Below are 13041 nucleotides of genomic sequence, written 5' to 3'. Positions count from 1 at the left end.
TGACGATGTTGTTATTGATTTTATGTCTTCATCACCGGCCATTTTGTGTTTCATATGCAAAAACCCATCCTAAGATGGCGGCTGTTAGGTAACTTTGTGTTTGCTTGTTTGTTTGCTTTAACCCACAGGCGGCACAAACGCCAAAGAGATGAGACACTGAGGAAGTCCTGATCAACTTCATATCAGTTTGTCTTTTTTTGACAATACAGGATCAATGCGTGTGTCTTGAATCTGAGATTCATTTTAAATAAAAAGAGGAAAGGCTTTGTCATAATCACTGTGGGCATTGTTGTTTATAACATGAATATTAAAGGAGCTTTACATAAAACGTCACAGATTAAACCAAATAAAAACTGTCATGATGGCCTCGGCCTCTCTCTCTCAGTTTAAACAAAAAGCCCAACGCATAAATACCACTTTCTGATGCTCACAAATCAAACTATTTTCATTTTCATGTGTTTGGATGCATTAAGGCAGCTTAAAATACAAGAGATATACAATTGTGGCACCTTGTGTATTTTTGTTGTTTTCCCTATTAGAGTAATTTTTCTTTTGTTTGTTGCTGATTTTACCAGGTTCCAAAATTATTTACATTAAAAATTCTTATGCAAAAAATACGACAGGCTTCAAACTGTCTTTATTATTTAACCTGAATGAGGTCAAATTCCTGTGGATTGAAGTCTGTTTCAGCTAGAAATAACATCTAATCTAATTGTTTTTATTTTGACTGTGGAGGAATTTTGACCCACTCCGTTTTCTGAAATTTATTTAGTTTCCTGTACCATTTCAGATGGGTTGAGGTCGGTACTTTGACTAGGCCACTACAACACCTTTGTTATTTTCATAAACTCTTTTCACCTCTTTTCATTGTGGTAACACACCTGTAAATCCGAGTGCTTTCATAACTCCTCCTTTCATTAAGATCTTTAAACTGATCACCAGCTCTTGGTAACTAATATCCTCTGAGATCCTGCAGAAACAACAGAGGTAAATTTTTACAAACACTTTATTTTTTGGAAATCTGATGTGTTTTTATACATATTTGAGTGCAGAGTTGCTAAAAATCATTTTATGGCCCTGAAATGTAAAATAATATAATTAAATCAGGTTGACTCTCTACTACTGTACTTTCAGCGTCGGCCATTCGGTGACTGAAATTTGAAACCGTCATCATAAGATGGCGGATGTCAGGCGACGTTAGTTCAGGTTACCTTTCTGCTCGTTTTTACCTGCAGGCGGCAGAAACTGCTGATGGGAAGAAGCCAAGAAAAACAATGAGTCACTGAGCCTCAGAGGAATCTGCTCATCGAAACGTCTGTGTTTTAAAGTCAGAGCAATTACTTTTCTTTAGATGACCTGGGACGTTTTATTAATTTATGTAAAATAAAAACAAACTTTTAYCCTCACAGACRAACTCAGTCCTTGCATTATGGCTGAAAMMACTTATAAAAGCAACTTAAACCAAGAAAAATGTGGKGTARAYATAATTTTGTTCAAATCTWGAATATCACATTTAAAAAATAAATCCTTAATTTTATATAGTAACTGCATACATAATATAACATACATTTGTTTTATTGTGACTTTCTTCATCCCAAATAACCATCAGATACTTGAGTGAACTTGTTCTCTCAAAAACTTGTGTAGTTTGAACTTTTTATAGTAACTATCACAAATGGAGATTGAGGAAGAATGTACACATATAAGCACAATTCATAATATATAATTACTGTTCATATTTAAAATATATACTTGTAAGTATATATAGGTTATATATTGGTTATATAGGTTATATATGTAGGTTATAACCCTGGGACACGTGTCTTTAGTCTCCATTTTGTGGACGGGCATCTTTTTGCAGAAAAGTGGTGCCTATTGTTACCAAAGCTAAACTCCACCTGAGTTGATAAAGGGAGATGCTGGTTATTACTGTTTATGACACAAACCCTCAGGCAAGTTTCCAAACAGCCAGAATGAACAAAAACAAAACAATGTTTACAGGAAATGGCTCTCCAGGTCAGATCAGGCTACGAAGCCCAACCCATAAATACAGAAATGCTTTTGTTTTCACCATCTGAGATAAAATACAGTAAAAGATACAGTTTTTTCCCCACCATTTTATAAAACTATCTAAATCTTACATCAAGGGCAATAAAAACACAACACTTTTCTAATTTTTATTAAATAAAAACAAAGCCAAAATGGAGATGCTTTAAATTAAGTAGATAAAATAAGTAACCCTGAGCTATTATGTGGAAATAACTTTTAGTCATTTTCTGCCTTACTTTATCTCTCATATCATTTTAGACGAGTCTTGCTTATAAAGTTGCTTCAGTTCATTGAGGTTTGCAGACATTTATTCCTAATTACTGCACAGCATTTTAGTCTGACTGCAGTCAGAACTTTGACTCTTTTCCTGTTTTGTCATTCTGTTGTAGATTATCTGCTGTGTTTGAGATCTTTGTCCTCCTGATGACTCAGTTTGGATCAAGTTTTAGATGCAGGTAGCACATGATTAATGGTGGGCAGCCGGAGTTAAAACTCAGTTCAGGTTCTGAAGGAAACTGTTTATCCAAATATTTTTTTCATATATAACATTAGTGGTTAATAATAGCAAAATAAAAACTGAATCTTAATCTCACGAGAGATCCAAATTCCCCTTTTTAGGTTCAGATAATCATTTAAACAGAGCCAAAGACATATTTTTACTCAACTAGCAGTAAAAAGTAGACCTCCAAACAATTTCTCAAGTAAAAGTAAAAAAGTCTTTGGTAAAAATCTGACTCAGAAACAAAGTAACTGTTTAATCATAACATCTGATTTTATTTCAGCTGTTTTTGTTTGTTACTTTTGTTCTCATTTATGAAATAAATGTTGGTTTGAGCTCGTTTCTCTAAAGTTCTTCTGTTGGTCTTAACACTAGAGAACAGATTTGGCAAAATATTTTTATAAATATGAAAGAAAAAATAAGAAACAGACTTTAAACAAAGACACTGTAAAACACAGTTCAGGTGTTGATTAATCTTTTATTTGAGATGTACCAACCACAAAGCAACCTTTGGCCATTCTGATTATAAACAATGATTTATAGCAACAACATTCACCTGTTGGGTCAATAAATTATCAGAACATGAATCAGAAAATTAGATCATGAACATAGATCTGACAAAAGACACTTTCATTTCATGATTATACCATCCTTAAAATAAATAAAAAGTTTTAAAAACATCTTTAATATCTGTACAAAACTATCTAAACTCACTATATACAAAAATATTATACGGCAGGCATAGAAAACACTTCTTTCACTTGATATTAGGTTGCAGTTTCAGTAGAAATAATTTACAGCAGTTATGGTGAGTTTGCCTAATCAAACAGCTCATTTATCAGTTTATTGTAACTTCCCTGCTGCTCCATGAGCTCCTGGTGGGTCCCTTTCTCCTCCACTTTACCTCCTTTAACCACAACAATCTGATCCGCCTTTTCAATGGTTTTCAGTCTGTGAGCGATTACCAGCAGGGTCTGGTTGGGGCAGCTGGCCAGGCCCTGGAGAACCTGCACAATGATGACAACGACAAATAAACACTTTGGTCAACAAATATCATTTAAATTTTTTATACATAGCATTTCAGTCTATTTTCATTATGCATAATGATAAATATGAGATGAAAAAACAAGATATTTCACAGGTTCATTATATAAATAGCTCAAATGATGTAACATTATATTTGAAAAATCTGTGCAATAATTAAAGTTTTATGGTCAAAAATGGTTTCAGATGGTAAAAAAACAAACACATTTTTGTAAATTAGAACGTACCTTGTTTTCACTCTCAACATCCAGAGAGCTGGTTATTTCATCCAGAATGATGATTTTTGGATCTCTGACCAGAGCTCTGGCGATGCCGATCCGCTGCCTCTCACTCTTAGACAACTGGCCGCCGCTCTCACCCACCTCTATTAAAGTAAAAAAAGCCATTTATTCATTTGTTTAATGTCAAAAACCAAACAAATGAAAACATTTTTAATGTTACTACCCCTTCAAACAATGTATACATGCTCAGAAATTATGTTTTACTCTATAAGCCATCTTGATAATTCAGTTTCTTTTTGTTTCTTATTATCATGTTCTCCTTAACACCAAATATAAAATATTTTTGTTGCTTACACTCAGCCATGTAAACAGGATGAGATGAAGTCAGACCGGTTTACCTGCGTCGTAGCCTTTCTCTAGTTGGTGAATGAAATCGTGGGCGTTGGCTTTGTGTGCTGCTTCCTCGATCTTCTCTTGTGAGCAGTCACTGAGTCCGTAGGTGATGTTATCTCTGATGGATCCAGAGAACAGAACAGGCTCCTGGCTCACCACTGCTATCTGTTACATAGATACTCATCAGATTATATGAATAACATTACACATTTATTCCCAGGATAATTTCAAAATAATGAAAAACAAAAATAAAAATAAACCAAAGCTGTTGTCAGGGAAGAGCACCTCACTGATTAAATACCTTTTTGTGGAAGAAGTGGTGATCGTAGGATTTCAGTGGTTCTCCATCCAGTAATATTTCTCCGTCTTGAGGTTCATATAATCGCTGTAAGAGACTCACGCAGGTGCTTTTTCCTTCTCCAGATGGACCAACCAGAGCGGTCACCTGGCCTGGCTTCAGCTCCAGGCTAAAGTCCTGAGACCAAAACAGAGACCAATAAAACACCACAACATGACGGCAATATTTGAAATTAAACTAGATTTTATAAACATACAAGTTCCTTTATCAGCTGCGTTAAAATGGCCATACGAGTTCCTCAAACTAAACCTAAAAATAACAGTTTTTCTCACCTGCAGTACAGTTTTCCCAGGGTTTGAAGGATAAGCGAAGTTCAGACTACAGTAGTTGATCCGTCCTTCCAACTGATCCGGTTTCAGTTTTCCGTCTGTGCTGATTTGAGGTTTCCGGTCTATGTACTCAAACACTTTCCCAGCAGCCATCACCGAGTTCAGCATGTCACCAAAGATGTAAGTAAGAGTCTGGAAGATAACAAACTATTAGACAATCTGGAGGAGCACTATGTGATGTGCTTCAAAATGGTCGCATTTTGGGGGGGTCGAGTTGCCTTGTAGTGTTGATGGCAGATTTGTTCAACAAAAAATAGGCCATCTCTGATTCAGACAAAAGACAAACTGGCCACAATAATTATAGAGAAACGGACGGGGGAAGAACAAAAAACCTAGAGGTAACCAGAGAAAAAAAACAGCAACAACCAAGTCAAACAAATAGAAATATTAACAATAGGCATAAGAATACTACTTTATAATACATATTGATGATAAAATAAAACAAAAAAAATGTATATGTCAACTTCAACCATAACCTAAACAGCAGAACATATTATAGTCTTAAGTTACTACAGGGGCTTCTTAAATGTTTGCATGTAATTTTCATCATCCAATGCTCAAACTATTCTGAGGATACTTAGACATTACAGTGCATCATTAAGCTGTTCATGAGTTTTCCTGAAGTTATAAAAGCTCAACATTCCTATTTGATGCAAACGTAGACCCTTATTTTGAAAATAAAATCTTGTAATTAGGAAAATAGTGCATGCTTATTAAACATAAACTGTATATTAAATGGTAAAAGCTTTTATTTTTGGTTTTTGGGTGTGTTTGAAATCACTGTTGCTTTTTACCACTGTCCCAATCAAAAATGTCAGCTGACAGCACCATGGTACACCCACCCTAATGTTGTTTCCTAGGTCTGACTGGTAGATAATGAAGGAAACCAGGTTCCCAGTGGTCATCTGTCCCATTTGGATGAAGAGTCTGCCATAGTACAAAATGAAGACCTGCATTCCCAAACCTGTCAACTAAAAACATTAACAAAGTTTGTTAAAAAAAAACAGGTGATATTCACTTAAAGGTTTTAATATTTTCTAAAATGTTGTAAACCCACAAATAAGCAAACCTCTTACCCTCCTTCCGAGCAGATAAATAGCTCTCACAGTGTCCCGTCGAATCTTTAGTGAGTGTGTTTCCAATAATCGTTTATCATAGCGATCAGCTTCATGCTTTTCTGTGTTGAAACTTCGAACCACACGGATGCCAAAGACAACCTCATTTGCGGAGTCATTTGTTCGAGCCATTGAGTCCTGCATTTCCTGAAACAACCTCTGAGAAAGGAGTAAAAGAGAGGAAAACAAAAGATTTCTGTAAACTGAAAGTTTTTCTGGATTTAAATAAGTGGACTTGACTTTTATACAACAAAACTACACTAAGTATATATTGATGCAACTTTGCATTTAGGTCATTTTTATTTTTTTTCCAACAGAGCAGCTCTAACTCATGATTTGCAAAATGTATGCACCGTCCATTAACAGTACAGGCAAGTACAAGTCACAGTACACAGAAAGAGACTCAGGCTGACACTTTCTGCTAATTTTGAAGCAAATAGTGGTGCCGTTTATGACTGGCAGTTCAGAGCTTATTCAACTGTACACTCTTGAAAAAACTAATATGGCTCTCCAGAAATTGAAGCCAGATAAATAGGATACAACAATGGATAGTAAACTTTTGGCTTGGAGTGATTTGATTGTTTGTCTTGCTTATGAATTCTGAATTTCATTGAAGGACAACAGCTGAAGGAGCCATAATGTCTTCATGAATCCCAGCATTAATTTATATTCTGTGTAACGTGATGCCTTAAAACTGTCAGTGTGTGAATAAGCATATAAAATATATGAATATTATGAACATTGCCATCTTTTGTCAGCAAAGACAGTGTTGTCAACCAGATTAGCAAAAGTTATTTTAGAGTTTAACATGACTGCAAGCAGCTTTGAATATGGGTTATAGATGTCTTTCTGTGCTACAAAAAATTATTCATAACACTGACATATTTAGATTAAAACTAGTGTTTTAATTTGGCCAATGTTTCTTTTGACTGGACGTTTGATTGACCTTTTAAAACAGCAGCGAGAGTCCTGATTTTAACCTGATAGAGGATCTGTGGAGGGAGGTAAAAATTAGGGGACAACAAGGAGACTTTCCAAACCGTATAATATAATACCAACAACCATTTGTTAATCATTTTTATGATAAATTCATGTTGGTGGGCTTTAGTTCACACTGGTATATAAAGGACATTTGAATGTGTACCACATTAATTCATTATCCACTGCTGCTACCTGATAGTGAGTGTCATACAAGTTCTGTATGAGACCGGTTATAGGTGTTTCCATCAATACAAGGAATGTGAGCTTCCACGACAGACTCATCATCAGGGAGATCATTCCCATCGTCTTGATAAATGTCCTCAGCATCACGTTGACATTCAGACAAACTGTCCTTCCTGTCAGAGTTGTGTCTTTAGACAACCTGGATGTGATTTCACCTGCATAGATAAGAAAGATGGTCATCAGTCATCCTATTATTGTGTTCTTTTCATTTCATTCTGTGTGTTGCAGTAACTTAGGCCAATATATTACCTGTTTTTACAGTTTCAAAGAATCCAATCTCCTGCTTGGTCAAAGCTTCAAACAGCTTCACTTTGATTCTGCATGTAAACGAGCTGATGGCACAAAGTAATATACCCCCTCTGCAGCCAGCACTCACAGAACTACAAAGCCAGAGAAACAACATGTACATTTTATACAGGCATGTGCAGGTAGACGCATTCAGAAGGTTAATTTTGTTTCATACCTTCCTACAGAGTACAGGCCCATAAAGAGGAGAGCTGTGAAGAATTGAGTCTGTTGGTAGTCACTGCCGAGGATGTCAATGACTCTTCCTGTGTAGAATGGGATGAACATCTCACCTGATGTAAAACAGACAGGCAAAAACAGGGAAACATAGTTTTGTCATTACATCAAACACACCACTACTGTGAAACAGAAATGTATCCTAAGCTATTTAATTTCTAAAGTTTTAGAAACACAACAACAAAAAAAAGACATTGTAATATTATGCAATTTGAGAATCACTGATAATTGGTTTGCACTGTTTTGTTAGCATCCTACCAATCATCTTATTTTTACTTACAGATAACTGCCAGTGACAGGAACACAACGCCTCCGAACAGTTTGGAATAATCAGGTCTGTACAGATGGACAACCCTCATGAACAGAACCCTGGACTTCTGTTTCTGGGCTTTACTCCCAGCCTCCTCGTCGCTGTCCGGGATGGTGATCTCCCAGAACAGCGCCGCTCCGAGCGAAGCTCCGGCGAACATCAGCCAGCAGCGAATATCCGCCACCGGCCCACATGGGCTCTCCTCCCGGTACAGAACCCTGGTTCCGGTCTCATACACCGCTGGAAGCAGACTGTAGGCTGTTATGAACCGGATCAGCAGCGGGCTCGGGTCTCCCAGAACCAGCAGAGTTGTAATAGTTACTGCTGACCATCGTAGAGCTGCTGAAAGCCAGAGATGCGCAAAATGCCCCAAAACGCTGTGAATCCCAGCAAATCCTGATGCGTAAAATAAAGAAAGATCCACACAAACTGCTAAAGTCAAAGCGAAAACTTTGTGAATTGTTGTTAGAGCTGCCATGTTTCAGCTGCAGCCGTCCTCATATGACCTGCTCTGCTGTGTAACTAAAACGTTTTTGCTCTCAGTGCTTTCAGTTTCATTTTCTAGTAAGTTTAGGGGTTTCCCGTAACAACAGTGAAGGGCTGAATAATGAAAAACACAAACTAATCTTTTTTTTTCTTCTGAATACAATCTCCATTAAACTTTTCATAAATGCACAACTATATCATTTATGAGTAGTCTTTGTAATATTTAATAAAGATAGGAGTTTAAACTTAACATAATAAGAATACAGCACTGCTACATGTATCTATTTTATATGTCCATATGTATAACATGGTATGTTTGGGTGACATTTTTATAACCTGCTAAATTCAGTAAAATAAAATAGAAGCCAACCCCAAAATAAGAAAAGTTTTAGACAAAACCCAATAGAAGGGGAAACTCGTCATAAAGTACACAGATGAAAATTACAAAATAAAGAATAATAATGTGGTGAAGCTATTTAAATAGTTTACGGATGTTTTATTTTGAATATTAGCTTTTAACAAGGTCAAAAGAAGTAGATGGTCAAGTTGAGCTAGAACATCTCTTCAGTGAAACAGTAATGATTGCAGAGAACTTAAATCCATTTTTTCTCTCCTTACTAATCTAATAGAATAACAAACTAAGTACTTCATAAACTCAAATGAGATACATTCATTTTAAAAAAGTAGATGAGAATGAGTTTTATTTTTTATTATTTTAATGAATTCCAACAATACAGTGATTGCTGTATCACTGATCAAAGAAAGTGGGCAGGTCATTTCCCAGAATGACTTTCTCCTCTGTGTTGTGTTCATCAATGGTGACCAAGTAGGCCACCCCACCGCTGGAGCCGTCACGGTTCATGGCCAAAGCGAGGGCTGGAGCAGGGGAAGGAGGAAAAAAAAACAAAGCAATTTGACAGGTGAGAAAACAAAGCGACTGTACATTATGTAGTTTATACATCTCAAACTCTTATTAAAAATGCAAATAAACTTTTTGTAACATAGACACAGTAATAACTTACTGTTAACCACAAACTGCTGGCACTCCTCCCGGCTCATTCCTTTTCGATACTCAGCATCAACAAATCCATAAACATAGGAGCTGCCTGAGCCGCCAACAGCGAAAGGCTGTCTGGTCAGGAGACCTTTCATGGTTGCAAAAACCTGAGAAATAAAGAAAAACAAACAAACAAAAAGAACTAGATAAATGCTAAAATGAATGTAACTGGGTATGTGAAACTTAAGTAGTGGTATTACAATTCATGTTGTAGCAAATGCCATAACGTCACCAACCTGTCCTCCATCTTTTCTGTCCCATCCTGCAACAATGAGATGAGCCGACAGCTCCTCCTTGTATTTGTATGAAATGTTCTTCACCAGAGTGGCAGCTGATCGAACCTTTGGGTCCTCACCTATTTCCATACTGACAAAGGACGAAATAATGACATTTACAGTACATAATGTTTAGCATATGAAACTCTAAAAATACTTTTAGAAACAAAACAAGTTACATGCATTAGTTTCTGACACCACCATCTAAATGGTAAAAATGCATATTCCACCAAGATGTAATGGTACACTACACCAGCTATTATGGTGTTCCATGTATTTCTCTTCTGTCAGTATCTTGCACCCTACTATAAGATGCTACATTATTTTTGTGAACCTTTCTGCACCTGTGACTTTGCCTGGTATGATAGATCTGGGTCTCTATTGCTCTGGCGCTCAAGGTCTGCCCCTGCAGTGCCATGATCACTGCTTCTGTACTGTTCTCAAGACCTGCAATTTCTTGCCACTGGTAGGATTTTATTATATCAGCCACTTGAGTGTATGGTACTTTCCATGGAGGGGTTTTTCTTTTCTGGTTCCCATTGTCTGAGGTATTGAATGGGACGGAATCCACAGCAAGAAGCTTTTGTGTTTTAACATTTGTGGTCTGAATTTCCTCATTTGATCTGATCACTGGTACATATACCAGATTTGATATAGATCATCTATTTTAAACGTAGTGGCATCCAATTCTTTCTCACATGAACATATTGTTCTAAAATCCACAATACATGCAAGCAGTTTGTTTTTTATGACAAATAAGCCTCAGTCTAGCAAGATGAAGGATGTCAAACAACATTCATCCTTTGATTTTTATGTGAATGAAGGCATGGTGTGTATTTTGCTATAACAACATCTATTCTTCTCTGTTTAGACCATTTGCCGGTATGTTTTAAAATGAATAGTATTTACCTGTGGACATCTAGCTGGTAATTGACTGCCTCAGCAATGGTTTGAGCATCTGCTGCAGATCCTGACAGGGCACAGTAGATCTTATCATGAAGTGGAGACAATTTATTCATCACCCTGTTAACCACCGACTCCCTGGATGAGGAGATGAGATAAAATTAACAGACATTAAATATTACTGGAATATAATCTGTTAAAATGGAGAAAATGATTTTCTGATTTCTTTTAAGTACCTAAAGAGCTAATTTTCCCACATTTTTTGAAAAGTAAACAAAATAGGCTTGATTGGCCAGTAAATTGGCCTCCAATCCTACAGAGAGGATCCGTGTGGTTTTATCAAGAGAAGAATTAGAAACACCAGAGCCAACAATGCAGATTACCTGAAAGGCTATTTAAGACTATATTCCACCTCAGCAGCTCCACAGGCTGACAGACTCCATGAAACACCTAATTGTTGCAGTAATTAACGCAAAATGAGTCTCCATGATAAATGGCCTGCAGGCTACATGGATGGTTTTCACTAAGTTGGGCCACATTTTAGAAAAGGATGACAGGGACCCAATATTCTGGGGGCGTCACATATATTTTAATGAATGTTTGTTTTGCAAAAATTGTACTTTATATAAAGTTCTTAGGTCTTTATACAAAAGTATAAAGACCTATGAACTTTATATTTATACTTCGTTTATAAAAATATAGACTTTTGTTTATATTTACAAAAGTTCCAAACATATTTTGGAACTTTTGTAAATATAAACAATACTCAAGTATTTGAAAGTTATAAAGTTGTAGTACAAATCTTTTAGGATCAGCATGAAGCTACAGGGCAGTGGACATACTAAATCAGGTGATCCCTACTAATGTATAGGACTACCCATTCCTACACTATAATTTATATTAAATATTTTTTCCTTAGTGGATAGGGCACCAAAATTGTCTCCAGCCCAGTGACCCACATCCTTGTAAATCTGGCCCTGGTTGTAAGTCCTTAAATTAACAGTAGTAATAAAAAATAGAAATTAAAGCAGCGTGCAATGTACCTATAATACAGATTATTTCAGTTACATTACCAAATTAAGCTTTTCAGTGATATTTACTGAAATGCACCTGTTCATTCATTCTCATGAACACTAACTCACCCAGCAGACACTCTGGAATCAGACCCTAATACGACGCCTCCATTAAACTCTATGGCAATGATGGTTGTCTGGAATCAGAAAAAAGAGCAAGTGTTCTATGAGGAATGTCACTTCATTGTAGCTGAAACTTTACATAAGTAATGGATGCAGATGTAGTACAAAAACAAAGTGAGTTTTAACTCCTCCTCCTCTCTATGGCTCTATTCCTACAATGTCTCTGCTGAAAATCCTGCTCCCCTGACTCTTCTGCAAATGCTTACAGATATGAGACAAATAATGCTCTACGTCCATGACATGGTGGTGCATGAGAAACAAATACCCAGAACAACTGCGTATAGCGAAGGGCTGTTGCTGAACATGTAAAGCCTAGGTGGGGTTAAAATACGTAAAACGAGAAGCTCACATCGCCTTTAACAGTTTCTCAAATATAGGCTATTAAACGGCGTTTACTTACTCCAGTTTTCACTTCTTCGGACAACCACTGCGGCTCCGTTTCTCCCAACATGGCAGACTCTTTTTAACGACGACGCCGAACTGGAATTAGTGTAACTTACCAGAAGCTGACACTCACTGACGCGCAAGGAGTAGACCTTGTTTGCAGCGGTTCACTTGATTTAGAAAACGATATGTAACGCTCAAAAGTGCCTAGCAATTGGAGTTACACACCATTTCATTATTAAAACATCAGACAGACTCCATTTTTTTCCTGCGCTAAAGCGAAATTGAAAGTTAAACTGGTCTCCTTTGTAATACGTCAACCAGTCAGCACTTCCTTAGGATTAATGTGCAGGATTTTAAAGAGTTTGCAGAATTTAGTACATAAAATACATAAATTCTGTCAAAAATGTAATATCTTAGCTCCTTTAAGTTGTAGTGCAGCAAACATGTTAATAGAAATAATGACTGAATATTTGGTAGAAAAGAAAGAGAGCACAAGGAGGTCTTGGAAAACAAAATGTTTTATTTTCTTGGATAAAGACATTCAAATTGAATTTTATTTATTTATTTGGTCATAAACTTTATCACTTATTAAAAAACACAGACATCTTTCACATGAGATCCCCAATTGTTTATTTAAATGACACTAAGCTTGCTCACCTAACATGAAATGGAA

The 13041-nt window shown here is 36.4% G+C and overlaps 2 protein-coding genes across 2 annotated transcripts; both read right to left on the bottom strand.

Moving 5' to 3' along the window:
- Positions 1-3021: 3021 nt before the first annotated feature.
- tap2a (transporter associated with antigen processing, subunit type a) lies at positions 3022-8542 on the bottom strand. Its single transcript, XM_008422803.2, has 11 exons — positions 8035-8542; positions 7696-7810; positions 7482-7612; positions 7182-7387; positions 5970-6167; positions 5736-5864; positions 4837-5025; positions 4508-4681; positions 4212-4371; positions 3820-3956; positions 3022-3555 (listed from the first exon to the last, which is right to left on the bottom strand). The coding sequence occupies exons 1-11, from the start codon at positions 8540-8542 to the stop codon at positions 3367-3369; spliced, it is 2136 nt and encodes a 711-aa protein (XP_008421025.2). The 3' UTR covers positions 3022-3366.
- A 711-nt stretch (positions 8543-9253) lies between these two features.
- LOC103472928 (proteasome subunit beta type-9) lies at positions 9254-12634 on the bottom strand. The gene is made up of 6 exons (XM_008422802.2): positions 12382-12634; positions 11928-11995; positions 10792-10923; positions 9844-9973; positions 9573-9714; positions 9254-9426 (listed from the first exon to the last, which is right to left on the bottom strand). The coding sequence occupies exons 1-6, from the start codon at positions 12430-12432 to the stop codon at positions 9299-9301; spliced, it is 651 nt and encodes a 216-aa protein (XP_008421024.1). The 5' UTR covers positions 12433-12634; the 3' UTR covers positions 9254-9298.
- Between the last annotated feature and the right edge of the window lie 407 nt (positions 12635-13041).

Source organism: Poecilia reticulata, linkage group LG11 (genome assembly GCF_000633615.1).
Source record: "Poecilia reticulata strain Guanapo linkage group LG11, Guppy_female_1.0+MT, whole genome shotgun sequence".
NCBI lineage: Eukaryota > Metazoa > Chordata > Actinopteri > Cyprinodontiformes > Poeciliidae > Poecilia > Poecilia reticulata.
Note: the sequence above shows the minus strand (reverse complement) of the source record. Positions and strands in the feature narration are given on the sequence as shown.

Excerpts from the sequence above, each read along its gene's own strand:
- tap2a (XM_008422803.2), bottom strand. The coding sequence starts at position 8,542 with ATGGCAGCTCTAACAACAATTCACAAAGTTTTCGCTTTGACTTTAGCA. Across the intron at positions 6,168-7,181 it reads TGTATGACACTCACTATCAG|AGGTTGTTTCAGGAAATGCA; the intron begins GTAGCAGCAGTG and ends CTCCTTTCTCAG. Across the intron at positions 4,372-4,507 it reads ACCACTTCTTCCACAAAAAG|ATAGCAGTGGTGAGCCAGGA; the intron begins GTATTTAATCAG and ends TCTATGTAACAG.
- LOC103472928 (XM_008422802.2), bottom strand. The coding sequence starts at position 12,432 with ATGTTGGGAGAAACGGAGCCGCAGTGGTTGTCCGAAGAAGTGAAAACT. Across the intron at positions 9,974-10,791 it reads TACCAGCTAGATGTCCACAG|TATGGAAATAGGTGAGGACC; the intron begins GTAAATACTATT and ends GTCCTTTGTCAG. Across the intron at positions 9,427-9,572 it reads CCAGCAGTTTGTGGTTAACA|CCCTCGCTTTGGCCATGAAC; the intron begins GTAAGTTATTAC and ends CCCCTGCTCCAG.